This window comes from the organism of the source record quoted next, unplaced genomic scaffold (genome assembly GCF_019419815.1).
Source record: "Pyrus x bretschneideri cultivar Hongxiangsu unplaced genomic scaffold, Pyrus_bretschneideri_v1 Contig6, whole genome shotgun sequence".
Taxonomy (NCBI): domain Eukaryota; kingdom Viridiplantae; phylum Streptophyta; class Magnoliopsida; order Rosales; family Rosaceae; genus Pyrus; species Pyrus x bretschneideri.
Genome location: NW_025999798.1, coordinates 4756965 through 4776683, shown reverse-complemented (window position 1 = coordinate 4776683; position 19719 = coordinate 4756965). Strand labels below are relative to the sequence as shown.

The 19719-nt window shown below is 37.8% G+C and overlaps 2 protein-coding genes and 1 pseudogene across 5 annotated transcripts; 2 read left to right on the top strand and 1 right to left on the bottom strand.

Moving 5' to 3' along the window:
* Positions 1-4069: 4069 nt before the first annotated feature.
* LOC103935124 lies at positions 4070-5942 on the bottom strand (annotated as a pseudogene).
* A 1084-nt stretch (positions 5943-7026) lies between these two features.
* LOC125471300 (4-coumarate--CoA ligase-like 1) lies at positions 7027-9402 on the top strand. The gene is given in 7 exon segments (XM_048571562.1): positions 7027-7081; positions 7084-7520; positions 7615-8196; positions 8289-8478; positions 8664-8809; positions 8905-8972; positions 9159-9402. Coding segments are annotated over 7 exon segments (1722 nt in total).
* Positions 9403-13705: 4303 nt separating this feature from the next.
* LOC125467797 (squamosa promoter-binding-like protein 2) lies at positions 13706-18251 on the top strand. Of its 4 annotated transcripts, none has more exons than XM_048571975.1 (6): positions 13706-13897; positions 15617-16367; positions 16501-16640; positions 17022-17285; positions 17467-17855; positions 18042-18251. In XM_048571975.1, exons 2-5 carry the CDS (start codon positions 15673-15675, stop codon positions 17802-17804), a joined length of 1437 nt encoding a protein of 478 aa, XP_048427932.1. In that variant the 5' UTR covers positions 13706-13897; positions 15617-15672; the 3' UTR covers positions 17805-17855; positions 18042-18251. The 4 variants fall into 4 exon arrangements, with proteins under 4 accessions (XP_048427932.1, XP_048427935.1, XP_048427934.1 ...); XM_048571978.1 differs by lacking the exon at positions 13706-13897 and adding an exon at positions 14973-15165; XM_048571977.1 differs by lacking the exon at positions 13706-13897 and adding an exon at positions 15193-15354.
* Positions 18252-19719: the final 1468 nt, after the last annotated feature.

Here is a 19719-nt window from a genome sequence, read left to right as displayed (position 1 = left end):
TTGTTGCCCTTGTTCCACGCACACCGCATGATTGTCCCTCCCAACACTTTTCCCGTTTTATGATGAATTTTGTTAGAATTATTGAAGTGCCCACCCCTACTTAATGCCTTTTTCAGTCTTTTCATCAACTCATTTTCCATAATTATCACAATACCCCTCAAGTGCTTATCATTATTCATCTTTCTTGTTTTCCCTTTTCATTTTTGTACTAAAAAAAAAGAGATTACAAACTAAAGCCCTAGGGCACGACACACCAAAATGTTAAAATAAAGCTTTTTAGTCAAAACAGTTTTTAAGTTTGGCAGAACTCCCATTTTGATTACAGAGTGGTATTTGAGATTGTTCATCGTCAATTATTTTGGTCATTCCGTGAAAAGTCTCCGTTAAATTGATAATAGTTTTTTCAAATCAACCCCTCCACTTAAACTGATGATTTTATCAATTTGATGGAGATTTTTCATAGGATGACCAAAATGATTGACAGTGGATAATCTCAGGGATCATTTCTATCGATTTTAAATCTTAGGAAACAAAGTGAGGAGTTTTGACAATCTCTTGAACCATTTTAAATAAACAGAATCCATATTTGAGAAACTAAAATATTATGACTTAAATGAGACACAAGTTCGCCAAAAAGTTGGTTTTTCGAAAAATACGTTTGAAAGTTACTTCATTTTTCTTTTTATGTAAAATTACTCAAAATTTTAGATATTTTTTCATACGTGCGACATTACAAAAGACTGAAATTCAGCCTCTGCGCACAAGATGCTTGTAATTGCTTGAACTGCAAATCTTTGCAAACTAATCAATTTTACTTTCAAGACGCTAAATATATTATATGTTGTACATCAATTTATTTCTACAATAAGATTAATCTGAGAGTTCATTCATATGAAAAGACGATAATGATTTTGAAAGCAAAAGTATATAACAATGGAAAATGCAAATCAGCAAAGTTGAAAATATTCTTCCTTCATGCGTAATCAAAAGCCATAAATGACGCTGATAATAACTACCACTAAAAACATGAAGAAAAGAAAAGTTGAAAGAAAAATTGCATACATTCCCCCTCACAACATTGGTTGAAATGAGTGATGGCAGCAAACCTTGTCTTAAGCAATCAAAGTCATACAAGTTCCCCACTGAAGAAAGATCACATACGCAAATGTCATTATACAAGTGGATGGATATTTGAAAAAAAAAATCTCTCTACTTATATAATATGTGACGTATCGCCTAATGTTCTAGACACATTAAAAAATATCTCTCTGCTGAAGATTAATTCTACTCTTTGAAGCAGGGGATACCTCAGACTTCGAAAAAGAAAAAAAAGAAGCAATCATACAATTCATTTCCTAAGCAAATGGTCAATCTACTCATTCGATCACACATCATGAAGTGACTAATAAGTGAGGGGATGTTTTCCTTTTCCTTTTTCCATTTTATCAAATCACATCTTAAAAGTAGGTTAATCAAGTTTCAATTAGATTAGCTTAAATTAAGCTAAGAAAGATTGATTTAAATGTTATTAACCACATGTGATAGTGTTACTTGAGAAATGAGCATATGTTACAATTTGGTGACTATTGTAGTTATTTGAAAGTTTCTTTCTCCTAAGACTCGTGGGGCTTTCCTTTACCTACTAATTTGTTACACCCCCAACTCCAGAGTCATGCGCCAACTGATGCAATAAGTACCAATTGCTTAAACCCAAAACATAGCTACCTAAGCTAAATTGTTGCTTCAATGCAGCACTTGAGCCTTGCCGAATTAACTTGTCTTCCTATAACACTCATTCTCTCTCTAGAAGCTTTATAAATGGAGAACCATTTTGTGAGATGTGAGACAAGCGGGCGATCAACATGATTCTATTGTGCAAAGTGTTAGAAAATTAAGCGAGTCGTTTGATTGCCTCACATTCTGCACAAACATAAGATCATCTCAATCGTTCTAATGTCTCACATTCAGCAAAACGATATCTACTAAAGTAATTTTTCTCTCTCGCCTCCTTGTGTATATTAGAGACAATTTATAATGTAATTATATCATAATTCGATTCCGTAACAGTCCAACTACACAACTGAACAAATTGAGGGAGAAAAAAGTGGGAAAATGGTAAGGAAGGTAATTAGGTATGGGGGAGGTGGAGAATTTGGTAAGGGAGGAAGTAATGATTAAATGTGGAGGCTTAAAGTTAAGGTGAGAGGGAAGGTTTTGAAAATTAATGATTAGGTTTGGCAAAACCAAGGGGAGTGAGCGAGTGAGATGCGGATGCGGTTTTGTAATCATTTCACATGCTCTCCTTCTTCTTCTTCCCTCCTTGGGAAGGACGAAAGAAAGAAGACACTGGGTCATTTTGGTCATTTGGGTGGTTACTGGTGGGTATAAATGGTATAATTGTCCATCATCACATTCATGATCGATTCCCTTCTTTTACGTGTGCATTCCATTCCCTTTCCCCGTGTGACATTGCTTTTTTGAATCTTCACTCAACCCTTTCCATTTTCCTCCACTGATTCCGCGCCATTTCATCTCAACCCATATAAATGCAAACTTTAGGTTGGGAGTAGTCCATCCGACTCTAGCAGCATGACCGTCTTGCCATCATGTGACACCAAGCGTAATATGTGACATGTCTCGAATATTTTGTATGTGCAACAATAAGAATTGATATATGAAAGATAAAACTGATCGATGATGTAGTTTTAAGTGATATATAGAGAGTTTTCCTTGTTTGTTGGGTTAGTTCATGTGCGACACTTTTTGTATCGGATTCATGTCGATCGTACTGAATTTCTTATTTCAGCAAAAAGGATTTGTAATTGTATTACATCAAGCTTCCCAATATTTTCAATCACTAGCAATATAAGATATGTTAGGAAACCACATCATTGTAATGTCCATTAGTAGATGCACGTGAGAGTCAGTCCATGTAGTTGCACCCACTGTCCACAATTGTTGCCTATGAAACCGTCCAATGTTTCTTTGATGTTCTTCTTGAGCATGAAGCAACAAAGGCAAGATGCTTAACAAAATGTCTTAATGAGGCTAAGACATAATAGATAGCCAATGACAACAAGTCAAAGTGGTGTGCGAGCTTTGTCTTGCTCCCGATAGGAAAAAAGAACATTAGAATTAGATGCCTCATTTTAGACATTTATAGATTAAACATTTATTACTTTCTAACTTTTGATTAAGGTGCTTTTACCTTTGATTAAACTCTATATTCCAGGTATATTTTCAACTTAAGTGTTTTTTTTTTTTAAATTCATTTTAAATTCACTTTCATATAAAAAATGCTCTCAATAATATTAATCAATTTATTGCTATTTTTTATGATATCTCATCTCTTCCTCAATTTAAGGATTCAATTATATCTAGTCGGATGAAGATTAATTGGATGGAATATAATTTTTTTTTTTTTAAATTTTCAACTCAGCATTTTATACAGATTGTAAAAAAAAAAAGAGTTCTTTTACAATTAAAACGGATAACACAACACGTACTAATAACTTGACAAAAACTGACCGCATGATGTACGATGAACACAAATAGTACTTCACAAAAATTGACCGCACGATGAGAATTCCAAGGATCCGTGAATCATGTCTGTTCATCGTACATTGTGCGGTTAGAAATCATTTTAAATATTTTTATTTAAAATTAAACACAAATAGTACTTGACAAAAACTGACTGCACGATGTACGATGAACGAATACGATTCATGGATTCCCAGGATCCTCATCAAAATGATCCAGAGAAGATCCTGTTAGTATCTCATAATTGTATGCTAAAAGGATGTTTGAGTATTTTTAGAATTCAAATAAAAAAAATATTTGAGTTAAAAAAAATATATTTTAAACGAATTGTGATAAGTTAAGATGTTTGTTGTGGTTCTAGGAGATTTGTGAATTAATGGGTAAATTAAATATAATAAAAGTCATAATTTTTAATAAAAAATTATTAGAAAAAAGTTTGATCAAAATTTTAAAAGTTGTAGATGTTTGATTAAAAAAATTCGAAATTAAGGCGCCTATATCAAAAGCCTCAATTCCTAAACGCGCCACTAATAAAATCATAGCATTACTCATAATATAATATTATTTTGAACTCAACTACATCATACTATATCCAAATTGAATGAAGAAAAACGAGAAGGAAAAGGAGGTTACAACCTAATTGCTACATACTGTCATCTGCATCCTGCATTGGTTGCCTAATGCCTACATGCCATGAACTGTCTTCTCCCTTTTGTTAGGTCTAGCATCACCAAACCGTTGTAAAAGCATTAAACCTTCAAGACTTTCAACAACGTTCTTCATTGTCGGACGGTTTGTCGGGAAAAATTCAACACAACGCATCCCCAGCTCTGTAATTGCCGTACCATCTTCAACAACATAACTCCAGTCTTCCAGTAAGCTACTGTGGACAAGTGAGCAATTGGGCTTATAATCCTTCTTGGCCCAGTACTGGACTAAATTGTCCAGGCCCAAATGGGGTTTTTCCACACTCTCTGGCTCAAACCCTCTCTTGGCTATCAGGCCCAAGAGAATCACACCAAATGAGTACACATCACAGCTTGTATGCCAATACCTACCACCTGAAAAATGAAACGCGTTTTGTTTTTCATCAGCTTTGAACAGTTCTTCTCTCGATTGAAAGTCCATTTTTTTTTATTAAATAACAGACTGTCGATATGGTGTGAGATAAATCATCACTAACATTTAGTAGATGATATTCCAATGAAAAAAAATTCAACGTGTTACTGATACATATAGATACAAAATTATAAGAATCGAACAATCATGTGCGGATGATTTTTATAGTTTTGAAAAGAACCTTTAGCAGCAAAAAATGGGTCAACAAAGCCGATGGACATTGGTATCTGCTTTTTTGGTGTAGTCATTTCACCATTGATTCCTCCACTAATGAGTCCAAAATCAAATAATTTTGGCTTGCAATCCTAAAAGACACCAAAAGTCGTGAAGATATTTATTAATTTCAATGCAAATTTGAAACAGAGAAAAAGATTGGTCTGAGGTCCAAACCCGATCCAGAATTATATGAGATGCATTCGTATTTAGCACCAAATATGGCTTCTCCTTGTTGTGTAGAAATTCAAGCAGGCCTGCTAATTGCACAAGCACATTCACCCTCTGAACCCAGTTGAGATAATCTGCGTATAAATTTAAGCAATTAGAGCGGAAAGCGATTATGAGCAGAAGTGTTCCCTATATTAGCGGAAAGCGCCTATGTTAAACACTATCAGCAACGTATTTGATTATATCATATAAACTACTTGGTAACCCACAAGAAATTGAAGGTTCAAATCATAAACTGAACTTACCTTTGTCAGTCAAATTATGCAGTGTGTCCCATGGATTGAGGTCATAAACAACACCCTTCACTTCTTTTTCACAGCAGTAACCAATCAATTTCACCAAGTTTGGATGACCATTTAAAGTGGGATGTGTCAAAAATTCGACTTCTTCCTGCAGTAAAAACCAAATCATCAATTGGTAAACCCCCCAAAACCAAAAAACTTTAAACTTTCACAACTTACCTTAACCACCAGAAACTCATCATGCATGAGTTTACTGCAGCCTGCTGATTTTTCATCCCATATTTTTACTGTAACATCTCGAACTTGATCTGTTCCAGTAAATCCTTGCCTAATCCGTCCTCGATATAATTTACCGAACTGGGTAAATCCAATCAGGTTTTTCTCGTGAAAATCATTGGTGCATGCTTTCAAGTCCCCAGATGTAAACACTGTAATGTTTGCTGCAGAATCCATCAGCCATAGAAAAAAATTCAGATGATAATTGAGCAGAAAAATAGCTATACTAGGCCGGTTATATATATATAATAGCTAGCTCAGCGGCCACATTTTTTACTCTATCCAAACTTCAGAAAAATCAAAGACCAAATATAAAAAGAAAATTAGACGTTGACAATTCTACGTTACTCTTCCTAATGATATACAACGAGATTTTATGTAATTTTTTTATGTTTTGTTTGAATCTCGGATGATGTCGCTTTGGTTGTGATAACTCCAACGGGTGACTTATACTGATTCCACGGTCCAACGCATAAACAATAAACATCGAATTACGACGAAGGTGTACCTGATTCCATTGCTACAAAGCTAGAGAGACGGTATGCTGCTCTATGTCACAGAAAACCAAATGGAAGCCTACAACAAATCGTATTGTAGTGGCTACAACGGCCGTATCCTAATTAACCTAATGTAAAATCCGAACGTCATTAAATGTTTGCCTAATTATGCTCAAACCAAATCCGAAGTCATTAATGATGTAATGTGCAGTTACCCTAATAGCATTCCTGTCACATCTCAGTCTGCATGGTAAGATATTGTTTGCTTTGGGCCACGCCCTCATTAATTTGTTCTTGGGTTTCCATTCAAAACGCGTCTTACGTGGACATGTATATATAAGGCACATCACCTCCTCTTCCCCGGGCGATGTGGGATCTCACCCCCCTTAGGGGCCCGACGCCCTCATCAGCACACTTCCGGCCGAGGAGTGGCTCTGATACCAAATTGTCACATCCTAGTCCGCATAGTAAAATATTATCCGCTTTGGGCCACTCCCTTACAGATTTGTTCTTGGGTTTTCACCCAAAACGCGTCTTATTATAGGGAGGTGGGCATGTAAATATAATGCACATCACCTCCTCTCCCCCGGTCAATGTGGGATCCCACAATTCCGATCAAATTCGATTTTCGCGAAGATAAAATTTAATTTGCTGTGTTCTATAAGAAAACTCTCGAAATATGGAATATGCATAACAAGCAAAGGGGGTGATAATTTTTTTTTCCACATGCCAACAGCATTGCCCTTGAAGTTGAACTGCTTGCAAATAGGTTGTGACAGAAACATGATTTAACAAGTTCTTACCAACCAAAAGACCATGGAAAATCTCACCCTCACTTGTTTTCTAACAACATCTCCTTATTTAACACACTAATCCCATCTTAATTTTCCTTTAAATCCACTAATCCAATGGTAAATCTCATACCCTCACTCGTTTCAACCTCCCTTTGGCTTCCATTAGCTCCCTTCACATATTCATCATGGGAACTTTAGTGCAGAACTCAGCCCAAGAGGATGAACATATTTTCCGAAGCCGGTCCCCACCTGTCCGAGTACCTGATAACATCACATTGCCAGAATTTGTGCTCCAAAATGCAGAATTATACGCTGGAAATGTCGCGTTTGTGGAGGCTGTGACCGGAAAGAAAATTACGTACGGCGAGGTGGTTAGAGACACAAGGAGGTTTACTAAAGCCTTAAGGTCTCTTGGCCTTAGAAAGGGGCAAGTGGTGGTGGTTGTTCTCCCAAATGTGGCAGAGTATGCCATTGTTGCCTTGGGAATAATGGGTGCTGGTGGTGTGTTTTCGGGTGCAAATCCGTCAGGGCACGCGTCCGAAATTAAGAAGCAGGTTGACGTTGCTGATGCCAAGATAATTGTAACAAATGGTGCAACCTATGAAAAGGTAAAGCACATTAATTCTTTTATTTTGAATAATGCAGGCATTTAGGATCACATAAAAATCTAAGCCTTTTAAGTTGAGAATTTGAGATGATCAGGTAAAAGCTTTTGGGGTACCGGTAATTTTGCTTGGAGAAGAAGTTATTGAAGGTGCCATGAACTGGGAACACCTACTTGAAGCAGCAGACCGTGCAGGAAACAGAATTGATAAGGAGGAGCCGAAGCAGACTGATCTATGTGCCCTTCCCTTCTCATCAGGCACAACAGGATTGTCTAAGGGTGTAATGCTGACTCACCGAAACCTAGTAGCGAACCTCAGCTCCACGCTCTTTGGAGTAACGCCGGAAATGATTGGTAAAGTCACTGTGCTAGGCCTAATTCCATTCTTCCACATCTACGGGATCACTGGAATATGTTGTGCCACGCTCCGAAACAAGGGAAAAGTTGTGGTGATGGGAAGATACGAACTTCGAACATTTCTTAACGCATTGATCTCACATGAGGTCACCTATGCGCCCATTGTGCCGCCAATCATTTTGAACTTAGTTAAGAATCCAATTGTTGATGAATTTGATCTCAGCAAGCTCAAACTCCAGGCAATTATGACTGCAGCAGCTCCTCTTGCACCCGAAGTCCTCAACGCTTTCGAAAACAAGTTCCCCGGCGTCCAAGTCCAAGAGGTGACACATTGTGACAAAACCCTACGTTTGTAGCAAAAAATTGTAATAAAATATTGTGTGTTTGTGCTGATTAATAATTTTTAAACTTGCAGGCATACGGATTGACTGAGCATAGCTGCATCACACTCACTCATGCAGGACCAGGTCTTGTAGCAAAGAAAAACTCAGTAGGGTTTATTCTTCCGAATTTGCTAGTCAAATTCATTGACCCCGACACCGGTCGTTCCCTACCGAGAAACACACCCGGTGAACTTTGCGTGTTGAGTCAATGTGTAATGCAAGGTAAAGGATAGAGCTTTCGGATTGATTTGCATCAAACTGAATATGGCTTCTTTTTTTTTTTTTTATCGGAAATAGCATCTGTATGGTTCCAAACTCGTTATTTCAGTTCAAAGACTATTCGCGATAAAAAAGCCAGCTGAATAATGTCAATAGATTTCATGTCACAACTGTAACTTGATTTTCAGGTTACTTTAACAACGAAGAGGACACTGCCCGGACTATCGACAAAGATGGATGGCTTCACACCGGAGATATTGGCTACATAGATGATGATGACAACGTCTTTATCGTTGACCGGATCAAGGAATTAATCAAGTACAAAGGTTTCCAAGTAAGACGGACGACTTATAATTAATAGATTAACTAGACTAATTAATCAACATTGCAAAGCGTTTGCTTGACTAATTATGTGTGCGACATTTGAAGGTGGCTCCTGCTGAACTTGAGGCCATTCTTCTCAGTCATCCCTCGGTTGAAGATGTAGCAGTAGTCCCGTAAGTTTATTTCCATAAACCGAAACAAAAACTTCTGTTGTTCATATTCATTGTTAGAAATTTCCTATGCACGACGCCCATCCTTTGTTAAACGATGGACTTTGCATCCACAATGTGTCAATAACACATCGTTATGCTTAGTTATTGACAATGCTGTCTGCTTATGTTATCGGCACTTTTTTGCAGGCTGCCGGACGAGGAGGCAGGGGAGATTCCGGCAGCAAGTGTTGTGATCGCAGCTGGTGCAAAAGAGAGCGAGGAAGAGATAATCAACTACGTGGCCTCAAACGTTGCACAATACAAGAAAGTGAGAGTGGTGCACTTTGTGGACACAATTCCAAAATCGCCCTCTGGGAAGATCATGAGGAGGCTTATCAAGGAGAGCATGATAGAAAAGATCAAGGCATCTAAGCTCCACTGCCTTAACTAATGTCATGGTTTAAACTACCATATCAGGGCCAAAGCCAATACACACGGACATTAACGGGCCTAATCTATCATGACCAACTAGGTTGATTGTTGTTGAGATGTGATTAGCAAACTAAGCTCTATTACGATTATATATATCTGGTTTAAAACGATTAATTAAAATGTCGTTTACCTTTTATCTATATTACAATACGTTAAATAATTCACAAGACGTACCACCATATTTTGTTTTGGTGGGTAGGATACTAGGAGGGTTTGGTTAGGTTTATCTGATTTTACAGCTTAACAAGAAGAATTTAAGAGACAGGGCCGTACTGTTGGTGAATGGACCACACACGAGTGATGCGCGGGACCAGGCCATGGAACAAGTCGACTAGTCGAGGGCAAGGGCGAAGCCGGGGGCGGTGAGGTTCCACTTGGTCTGCACCTGCACACGTACCTTGATGCAGGATCACACATATGTCCATACCCAAAAAAAGTTCCTACTTGAAAATCAACACATCTTGGCAACTCTCTTACCCAGAGTCATTTCTTTTAAATTTATAAATCTGATATATAAGTAGAAATAATCTAGTAAAAGCTTATAATTATAGAGAAGTGGTATTGACACTCTAAAAATCTCATTCAACACTCCTTACAAGTGTATTTTTCTTTTCAAATATAGAAAGTTTGGAGTGTAGAATAAGATTTTTGGACTGTCAATAACAATTCTCTAATTATATTGTAAATTGTATGCATTGTTTTAAACATCCTCGTCTAAGTGCTACATTGTTGGCTATCGTCCGACTTAATCTACAGGTGTTTGAAAATTAAGAAATGACGTTTAGCTTGTCTAGACTCGCTTAAGTCGCGACTCTCACTTATACAGAAAATTGATAGCTTTCATTTTGCATTTTATTTTTTCAATAAAATGTAAGAGACTTGTTGAGCACTCGAATAAACACTCATTATATGCTTGTTCCTCATGTTCTCAATATATTTTAATACTTTATAATTTATAGGTTATCTTATTTTGCAATTTATGTATCTCAATACAATTATGTATCTTTTTAAGTATAAATAGACACTTATTTATATATGATATATAATAAATTAACTTAAATCTGTCTAGGCCCCGCTTAGACACTTAAGTGCTAGGTCTCAACCCGCCATCCTACTAGCGCCTAACGTCTAGCGTCTTTTAAAATCTTGATTGTATGATATTGACATATTGTCATGTAGTATGATTAACTATGTGATTCAAGCGAGACTAGAATCGAAATTCGTATCAATCAGTGCAATATAGTCCAATCGTGTCAAAAAATAGTCAATCACTCACACATAGTAGATGGGGGAATATATTTCACTAATGATAAATTCTTGATAAGGTGGACGATGAATTTATACTTTAGTGTACATTATTAATAGATAAAACAATCGTTAAAACAGAAGTAAAAATTATGACATGTGGCGCTATATAGCGTATAATAATTGGTTTATACATTTCTTCAGACTAGTCAACTTTGGAAAGTAAGCCTTTTTTTCTTTTGATAACGATAAATTTTCTATGGATTTGTTTTCGCCTATCGCTATTCATTAAATTCAACACAATATCAAAATAAAATATATCACTAAGAGAAATAGTTTTCTCACGGAAAGTATCAAAGTGTTTTTGCTAAGAATGAAAGTGGCCATCGCACATCCCATATCTCCTTATGTTCCTTTTGTTTTAAAAAGAGATTTTCATGGTTTCGTCGCGAATGTCCATCTTTTTAGAAACAAAAAATATTTACAGAAATATTTAAACTTTCTTAATCACTATCATGTGATTCACCCATTTCTTCGGGTAACTTGAGATTTTGAAAACGATGAACACCACCAAGTGGTAGCAATGAACAGCAGTGAACGTGCCCACGCGTTCCCTTCTCAGCATGAGATCTTGAAATTCGATTTAATTAATTTATCGGATTAGTTAACTAATTGTTTCCATTTGCCAACCTCAATCCACACGAACTTATTGTTCATTACACACAAGTTGGTTTAGCCAAAATTAGTTAATTATATCCCATCATTACTTAAAGTTAAAACAAATATTTGGGCAAAAAAAAAAAAAAAAACGGACAGAGATTCTAGCCGGATCTTCCTCACCAAGTTCTAAGGATCCGGAAATCCTTAAGATTTGATGGGGTGAGATCTGACTAAGATCTCTGTCCAACAAAAACAAATCCAACTCTCATCACTCTCTTTTGTCCAACCAATAAATTATTCTTACTTTAATCACATCCCCTTTTGATTTTATGCATCTTAATTTAAATTATTAATTATGATTATCCCAAATCCTAACCTAGGTAGAGATTTTACGGTGTATTTGGAAAAAAAAAATTCCTATATTTATATAATAATATGCGACGTACTGTTTCGTGTTCTAGACTCATTAGAAAATCTCTCAACATGAGGACCCTTAGAAATTTTTTTTTTAATTTTCGCAATCGCTTTGTAAATTAGTTCAAGTTGTTAATACAAGACACAATCCTTAGTTTACTTAATCTAACCAAAATTCCCAAATCAAGAGCACTCCACATGACATTGTTAACGTCTTTTGTGGTAGATTATTATATGACCACACTCCAACCTTGGAAACATGTATGGGAATTTGGGAATGGGATGGTAAGTTTTAGTTTCTTTACCATTTTAATAGTACCAATAATAGTTACTTAGTACTACGGTATAGTGATATTTTTCTTCTTTGGTAAGTGAGAGGTCTTAGTTTCGATTCTCGCCAAAGGTAAATTTTGACTACATTATTGTGAGCTTATTGTAAGACTAGATCCGTCATCTCCTCCTTCGTATAGATAATATTATTTGTTAAAAAAAAAAATAGTACCAATAATAAAAGTTTAGGTTGACCATAACAGACTACTAGTCAACTTCATGAAACACCAAATAATTGAGAAAAACTGTAGTAATTAATAATAAAAAGAAAAGATAGCCGATAGACAACTTTGAAAGTGAAGTTGTTTAAAAGGTTCCATTGTTAGATCCCACATAGTTAGGGGAGTGGATCCTCTATGCCTTATATATATATTCACATCTCTACCTAGTACGAGATTTTTTGGGAGCTCATTGGCTTCAGGTTCCATCGGAACTCCGAAGGTAAGTGAGTTCGAGCAAGAGCATTTCCAGGATGCGTGACCCACTGCGAAGTTCTTGTGTGAGTTCCCAGAAACAAAATTGTGAGGGTGTGGTAGGGGCCCAAAGCGGACAATATTGTGCTATGGTAGAGTTGAGCCCGGGATGTGGTGGGGGCTCGGGCCGAGATGTGACAATTTGGTATCAGAGCCAATTCCTGGGCGGAAGTGTGCCGACGAGGACGTCGGGCTCCTAAGGGGGGTGGATTGTTAGATCCCACATTGCCCATGAGAGTGGATCCTCTATGCCTTATATGTATATTCCCATCTCTACCTAGTACGGGGCTTTTTAGGAGCTCAATGGCTTCAGGTTCCATTGGAACTCCGAAGTTAATTGAGTTTGGACGAGAGCATTCCCAGGATGGGTGACCCATTGAGAAGTTCTCGTCTGAGTTCCCAGAAACAAAACCGTGAGGGCATGGTCGAGGCCCAAAGTAGACAATATCGTGCTACGGTGGAGTTGAGCCCATAATGTGGTGGGGATCCGGACTGGAATGTGACATCCATGACACTCTAACATCAAAAGGAAATAAAACGATAAAAGTACAAAAATACCCAAAATAATTAAAAGTAGTTTTTGACCCACTAATCGTTTTAACAACTGAAATCCATTGTACATCATGTGTAAATAAGCAACAAGTTTGATTCGTCTCGTCATTTTTTCAAACAGGCTTTGAAAACACCAAGCAACAATATTCATGGTAAAAAATACTATTTACGTTGAAGTTCATCTATCTGAGTTGCTCTTTTAATCATGCGTCAATACTTTTTACTAACCAAATGTTAATTTAACTACAACAAATCATAATGAACCACAATTTAGTATTGAACTCACAGGGACACAAAATATACATCATTCTCATATTTGTGTGAATCAAATTTAAGACGCCCAACCTAAATAAGATGATTAAAAACGTTAACTCTACATCTGAGGTTTGTATTCGAACATTTCTTCTCCGATATATACAAGAAAAAGAAAAAAAAGTCGGTGACCATTCGGTTGGACGGGTGAACCGGACGAACCGGAGAGTCTTTCTCCAATTATTTTTCTTTTCTTTTTCGGACGCTTTTTCCCTGTTGGGTTTACCGAGAGAAAGTAAGAAGAAAAAGGGTATAAAAGACAAAGCTGCCAAAGACCCAAAAGCAAAGGAAAAGTTTGATGTCTCTCGCTCCTCTCTCTTTCTCTCTCCGCTCTCCTCTCGCTCACTGGTCAATTCTTACCACCAAAGATTGAAACTTTAGGAAAGGGAATGGGGGATTACTGCCAGAAAATGCTTTTCTTTCTTTAATACCTCAAAAGCTCCTCTGCAACCTTCCCCAAATCACCATGTAAGTTTTACTAATTACAACCTCAGCTCGCAATCATTTTCCAATTTTTCACTTTTCTCCTTTTCCCTCTGTACTCGTAGCAGTTCATGGTATAAAAGTTGGGTTTTTTTTAATTTTTATCTTTCTGCTGAATGGAATCAATATGTATGCTGTATGTTATATTTTGGAAGTTTTGGGAAACGATGAGTCGCCGCGGCTGTGATTGTGCCGATATTAGATTGGTATCTGTTTTTGGGGAAACAAGAGAGCAATTATGGCGATTGAAGCTGCTGGAATTTCTAATTTTGGAAAATTAGTTTTAGATTTTTATTTATTTATTTCTTTCTTCCTGTAATGTATTTAAATTAGTGGGAACTGAAATTTTATTTTATATTTTTACCGTATATTGTACTGGAAAATTATTGAGCTTCGTTGGTACATGCATAAAAGGCTAAAAGCAATTTCTTTGGGGGTCTGGTTCCAGATTTTGTATAATTAAAATAAAAAAATTATTGGGTATTTAGTAAAGCAAAATTTAGGAAAAGCAAAAAGAAGTAATCTTTCTTTTTGGGATTAAAAACCCATTTGATTAAGATATTAAGTTGCTCAATTTGATGTGTGAATACGCTTGTTGACTGGTGACAATTTCTTGGTGACTAGAAAGGAAGAGGCTTTGAGATTTTACTTTTTATATTTTTTTATACAATTGATATTAGGGGAGGAGGATTCAAATTCCGAGACCTCGTATGCAATGGAGAATGCTCTTAAGCAACTGAGCTACGAGACCATTACAAGAGGCTTTGAGGGGGTTTTATTTTTATTTTTATTTTTTGGAGGAATGTATGAATTGCAGAGCAATGGAGGTGAAGTGTAAATGTTGATTGATGCTTGATAGGGGGTAGTAGGTGGGGGTTATTGAATGGCCGACTTTATGAGATTTCGACTGTATTGAATATATGAATTATTGGAGCTAAAAGGTCTGGAAAGTACAGGGTATGTGTGTAAAGGTGACGGTAACAAGTTAAAAGAAGAAAAACAAAATTATTAGAAATAATTGGAGAGAGAGAGAGAGAGGTAATGTTCATGTATAAAGGTGGTAAATTTCATCTTGGGTCCGAGAGTAAAAATCCGGGTTAGCCTAAATTTCACCTCAAAATATTTGCAGAGGAATGGGGAGCAGTTGACAAACTTACTGGGGGTTGAGGTTTGGTTGTAAGTTTGTGAATTGTTGGGGACTGTTAAAACTACTTGACTGAGAAGAAATGACTCGGATGTGTGGAATACAGTAGGTAGGGTTTTGGATTTATGTAATCGGAGTCGTGTCTTTTCGGTCAAATGGAGTAGATGGGGACTATTGCATCTGTGTGTCTTAAAAATCTGACATCAATTTATTAGCTTTAGAGGAAGGACAGTGATTTAGAAATACTAGTTATAGCTGTGAAAACGATTTACAGGGGTTGGGACACGGTTTCTCTGCGGTGAGATGCTTCTTTTGCTTGTGTATTTAATTGTTTGGTCTGCATTGTTTGAGCTTTTTGTATTTGTGCAGATCTAAGCTCAAGCAATTCCACAATGTTCTTTGATCTGCAAAAAAGATTTACTGTGTTTGCTTTCTTGTTTGTGGACAGTGTTTACGATTAGTTAATTGACAATTTGACATAGCATCGTGTTGATACTCCCATTTACTTTGCAACATATGTGCTTTCATATAATCTTGTGTGTGGTATTATATGTTTGCAGCATCTGGTGGCTGGTTGCTTTTGCGTTATCTGAAGTCACGATTTTGAAGTAGTTTTATGAATTCGGTGCTGATGATGGAGTGGAATGAAAAACCTCCTTCACCATGGGATTTGGAGAACCTTTTCATGTATGGTGCAAAAGTTACTGAAAATCCTAAGAAGTTACAACCAGCAGACTGGGGCATTGAAAGGGAACGAGGACTGAACTCTGAATCTTTGTATTCGACTGGGGGTGATGGGGGTAGTGGTGTTTCCGGCTCTGATTTTGGAGATGGTTCATCAAAGTGTTCGAAATCAGCTTCTGTCAATTCTTCGGTCGGGGAAAGTAAGAAATCCAATTTCAACTTTGAGTCTTCTGAAGGTTTCCCAAAGGATTTCTTTGATAAAAAGGATTCAGCTGAAGCTGAGGCCCTTGGATCTTCTCCAACTCATGAGGTTTCGGCTGGCTCTGGCGAGCCCTTGCTCAGTCTAAAGCTTGGTAAGCGGATGTACTTCGAAGACGTTTGTGCAGGAAATAATCATGAGACCTCTTCTCTTTCTGTTATTTCCACATCAATACCGACAAGGACAAAGAGGTATAAGTTCCCTGCTCAGAGTGCGTTTGCATCACACTGCCAAGTTGAAGGCTGCAATCTTGATCTTTCATCAGTCAAAGATTACCATCGCAAACATAGGATTTGTGCAAATCATTCCAAATCTCCGAAGGTTGTTGTAGATGGTGTGGAACGCCGGTTTTGCCAGCAGTGTAGCAGGTAAAGCTTGTTAGAGATGACTTGTTTTCTGAATTATGATGTTGTTTTGTTTCTTTTAAAGGTTTAATCAGAATGAGCTTGAGTTTTTTCTGAAGTCGATCTTCATATGAATAAATCCTTTGTACTCTTAAAGGTTCCACGGCCTTTCTGAATTTGATGAAAACAAGCGAAGCTGTCGCAGGCGTCTTTCTGATCACAATGCAAGGCGCCGCAAGCCACAGACAGAAGTAGCGAGACACCCAGCGAGGCTGTCTTCATCACTGTTCATTACAGGTTTTGAACTCATGCTCAAATTCGTGCCACTTACCAACATACTTCAAATCGTGATATAGACCAAGGATGCTTGTTTAAATCTTAGTTTAAACGGTGCGATTCTGTTTCTGTTTTAGACTTGTCAGGGATGCAAACAAGCCAACCCGTGTTAATTCACTCATCCAATAGTTCATCTCATGCATTTTTTCGAGATTTACTTTTGAAGATCCTCTGCGTTCCAATGCAAAAGCCAGTAGTTATCTATCCCTGAGAAATAAGCCAACTGCAATATTGGTCATCTGGCATGCTTTTAGATTAATGCTAATGTTAAGTACTTAATCATATTTGTACTGTCCTGTTACTTATCCAGTAACGTTGAGCTGGCTTTTCGCTCCAATGCAGATGACAGGCAACAGATGAGCCTTGCTTTTGACCAAGGTCCATATGTTTACACAAAGCATGCTTCAAATTTAACATGGGATGGCTCGTGCAACCTCAAGTTCGCACAAACGAAAGATTATTTTCCAAATCCTGCAAAAGCAGGAGGCAATGCCAGGCAGCTAAATTTTGCCAACAATGAAACTCCAGGCTCGATAACCATGCTTTATCAGGATTCCAGTAGGCTGTCACCATCTGAGAGCACTGCAGCTGAGGTTCTCAACCAAGGTCTGTTTTACTTCACACTACTGCTTTATGATTCATAATCAATCATTTTTTGTCTTCACTTTTTGAAATATTCTTGAACCTCAATGTTTTTGTTTGGATTTAAATAGTATCACATCTCATAGTTCATCGATTTTCATATATGTTAAAAGGTGGTGTAAGTTTTATTTTCTTATGTTTGCAGGTGCTGAAGAATCTATGATTTCCTTCAACCTGGATGCAACACGGGATATTCATCGTGCTCTCTCTCTTCTGTCAACAAGTCCTTGGGTTTCAGGCGAGTCGAAACCTTTTCCACTTGATACCAACCAAAGCTATCATAACAACTCGCCTCAACAGGGGATGCATGCAATGACTCAAGGTGTGCCGGTCTCTTCAGAGTACTGGCAAAGTCAGCATCCGTCCCTCGATACCCAAGCACATGTCTCCCACTCACACAGTAATGTCAGCAACCACTTTCAGGATCTTCATCAGTTCAAGGCGCCGTATGAGTTTGGCTATCACCCAAACCAATTCAGTTAACTCCACCTAAGATAACTATTCTTTCACCCGTATAACTTGTCGTTTGTGAAGGTTAGTTCCTTCAATGGTGTTAGTTTGCATTGCCTATCTGATCTTACTGCTATATTTGATTTTTCTTTGCCTCTTGATTACTACACTAATGAAGTTTTATGTTGAAAAATTGTGAGTTCTGAGTTGTGTGTTTTGAGTACCTTTTGATAATCAGGCTACTTGTAACAATATGTCATTGTCTTCCAGAAACTCGGCCTTGCTTTGGTTTACTACAGACGAGAATCTGGGGATTGGGCATGGTTGCAAATTCAAGGGCTGTGTGTGTTACTTTGGTGCTAGCTACTCTATCTTCTTTGTTATTGCATCAATAATTTGACAATTTTTTGCAAATTTGGTTCGTTGTTGGGATATTGCTTTATATTTGTGGATTTTCTTATATACTGGTGGTTGTTGTGACTTGTACGTCAAATTGAAGGAACCCACGATGATAAACTTGCTTGACCGGGCCTTTTTTTTCCGGTGGTCACGGAACTTAGCGGTAGATCCCTTGCGGAGAAAGACATACTATATATTTCATGAGCAGCCATTACCGTTCTTTAGAGCAGGAGGAAACAATTCAAGTTAAGATGTATATACATCAAAAACACCGTCTATTGTTCTCTTTTAATAACAAATGAAAAAACAAAACTGATTTCCACCAGTCGAGTTCTCGGTGCCCAACCGCAATCACAATGGCCTCGCCATGCCTAATGGCTCCGTGCGCCAGGCTGCCGGTGCCTTTCATAAGGCCAGGCCACCAACGTTTGCCTTCGAAACGCCGCCTTCAACTGGTTGTGGGAACTGGAAAACCTGAAAATGGGAACAATGGGGGGCCAAGGGTTGTACATGTTTACGTAAAATGTTATTTTGACCACACTCATAGCTTTAAATGAAAGTTCTTTTACCTCTACATATTCACTATAAATCAAGAAGAAACCCACCAAACCCGTAGGTGTAAAAGAACTTCGATTTAAAGCTATGACTATAAAATGGAACCACACTCATATTCGCCCTTAAACTCCATTCAAAATAAAACAAAAATAACTTAAGGGCCAATATGAGTAGGTGTTAGGACTCTGGACTATATTGTAACCAGGCTATTATCTTTATGGTATTATTGTCTTTTCAGTTAATGTTGGCATCATCCAATGGGGTAGAGAGTGGAGATGTGTTCCAATCATGTACAAGCCTTTCTCTAGGGTTGTATAAGAACCAACTTTCACCATTTGAAAAAGTATGAAATGAAAAATCAAATGTTTTAGTCTTTATCTTTTCCCCTTTTCTTCCTTCTATCTGTCTTCTTCCTCGAGTCCTTATCGTCTGGTATTAGCATCCAGGTGTTGTCTTCTATGGGCAAGAGCAAAGCCTTCGTGGTTGTTGCCGACGTCACGAAGGCCAATCTCGAGCTGGAGTATTAGCAACACCAAATACTTGAACAGCTTAATGGGTTTCATGACTCGGTGTCAATGTTGGCCACTCGCCAAGAGACGTTCCAGTCCCACTTGATGGAGGAGCTCTGGTTGTTCCGCTAACCGTCGCCACTTACCCAGATCTCCCAGATCCCAATCGGTTCTCTCCAAATTCCGATTAGCTCGGCGCCCACCCCGCTGCCCCACCCCCAGCTGTTGTACCTCCACATACATAGGGTTCTCATTACTCCAAATCCCCATATATTCCTTACACCTTATCCCCCATGACCGAATACCTGCAGGCGTCACCCCAGTTTTCGATGTCCACTACTACCCTTCGACATCCTTCTCCTACACATTTTCCCAACCACTAGCAACACCCAATCTTTTCTGGTGCCTCGACCCCCTCCCATGGTCCCAAATTCATGAAAATCGAGCTCATCCGATTCTGCAGCGACAACCCGTACAACTGGTTA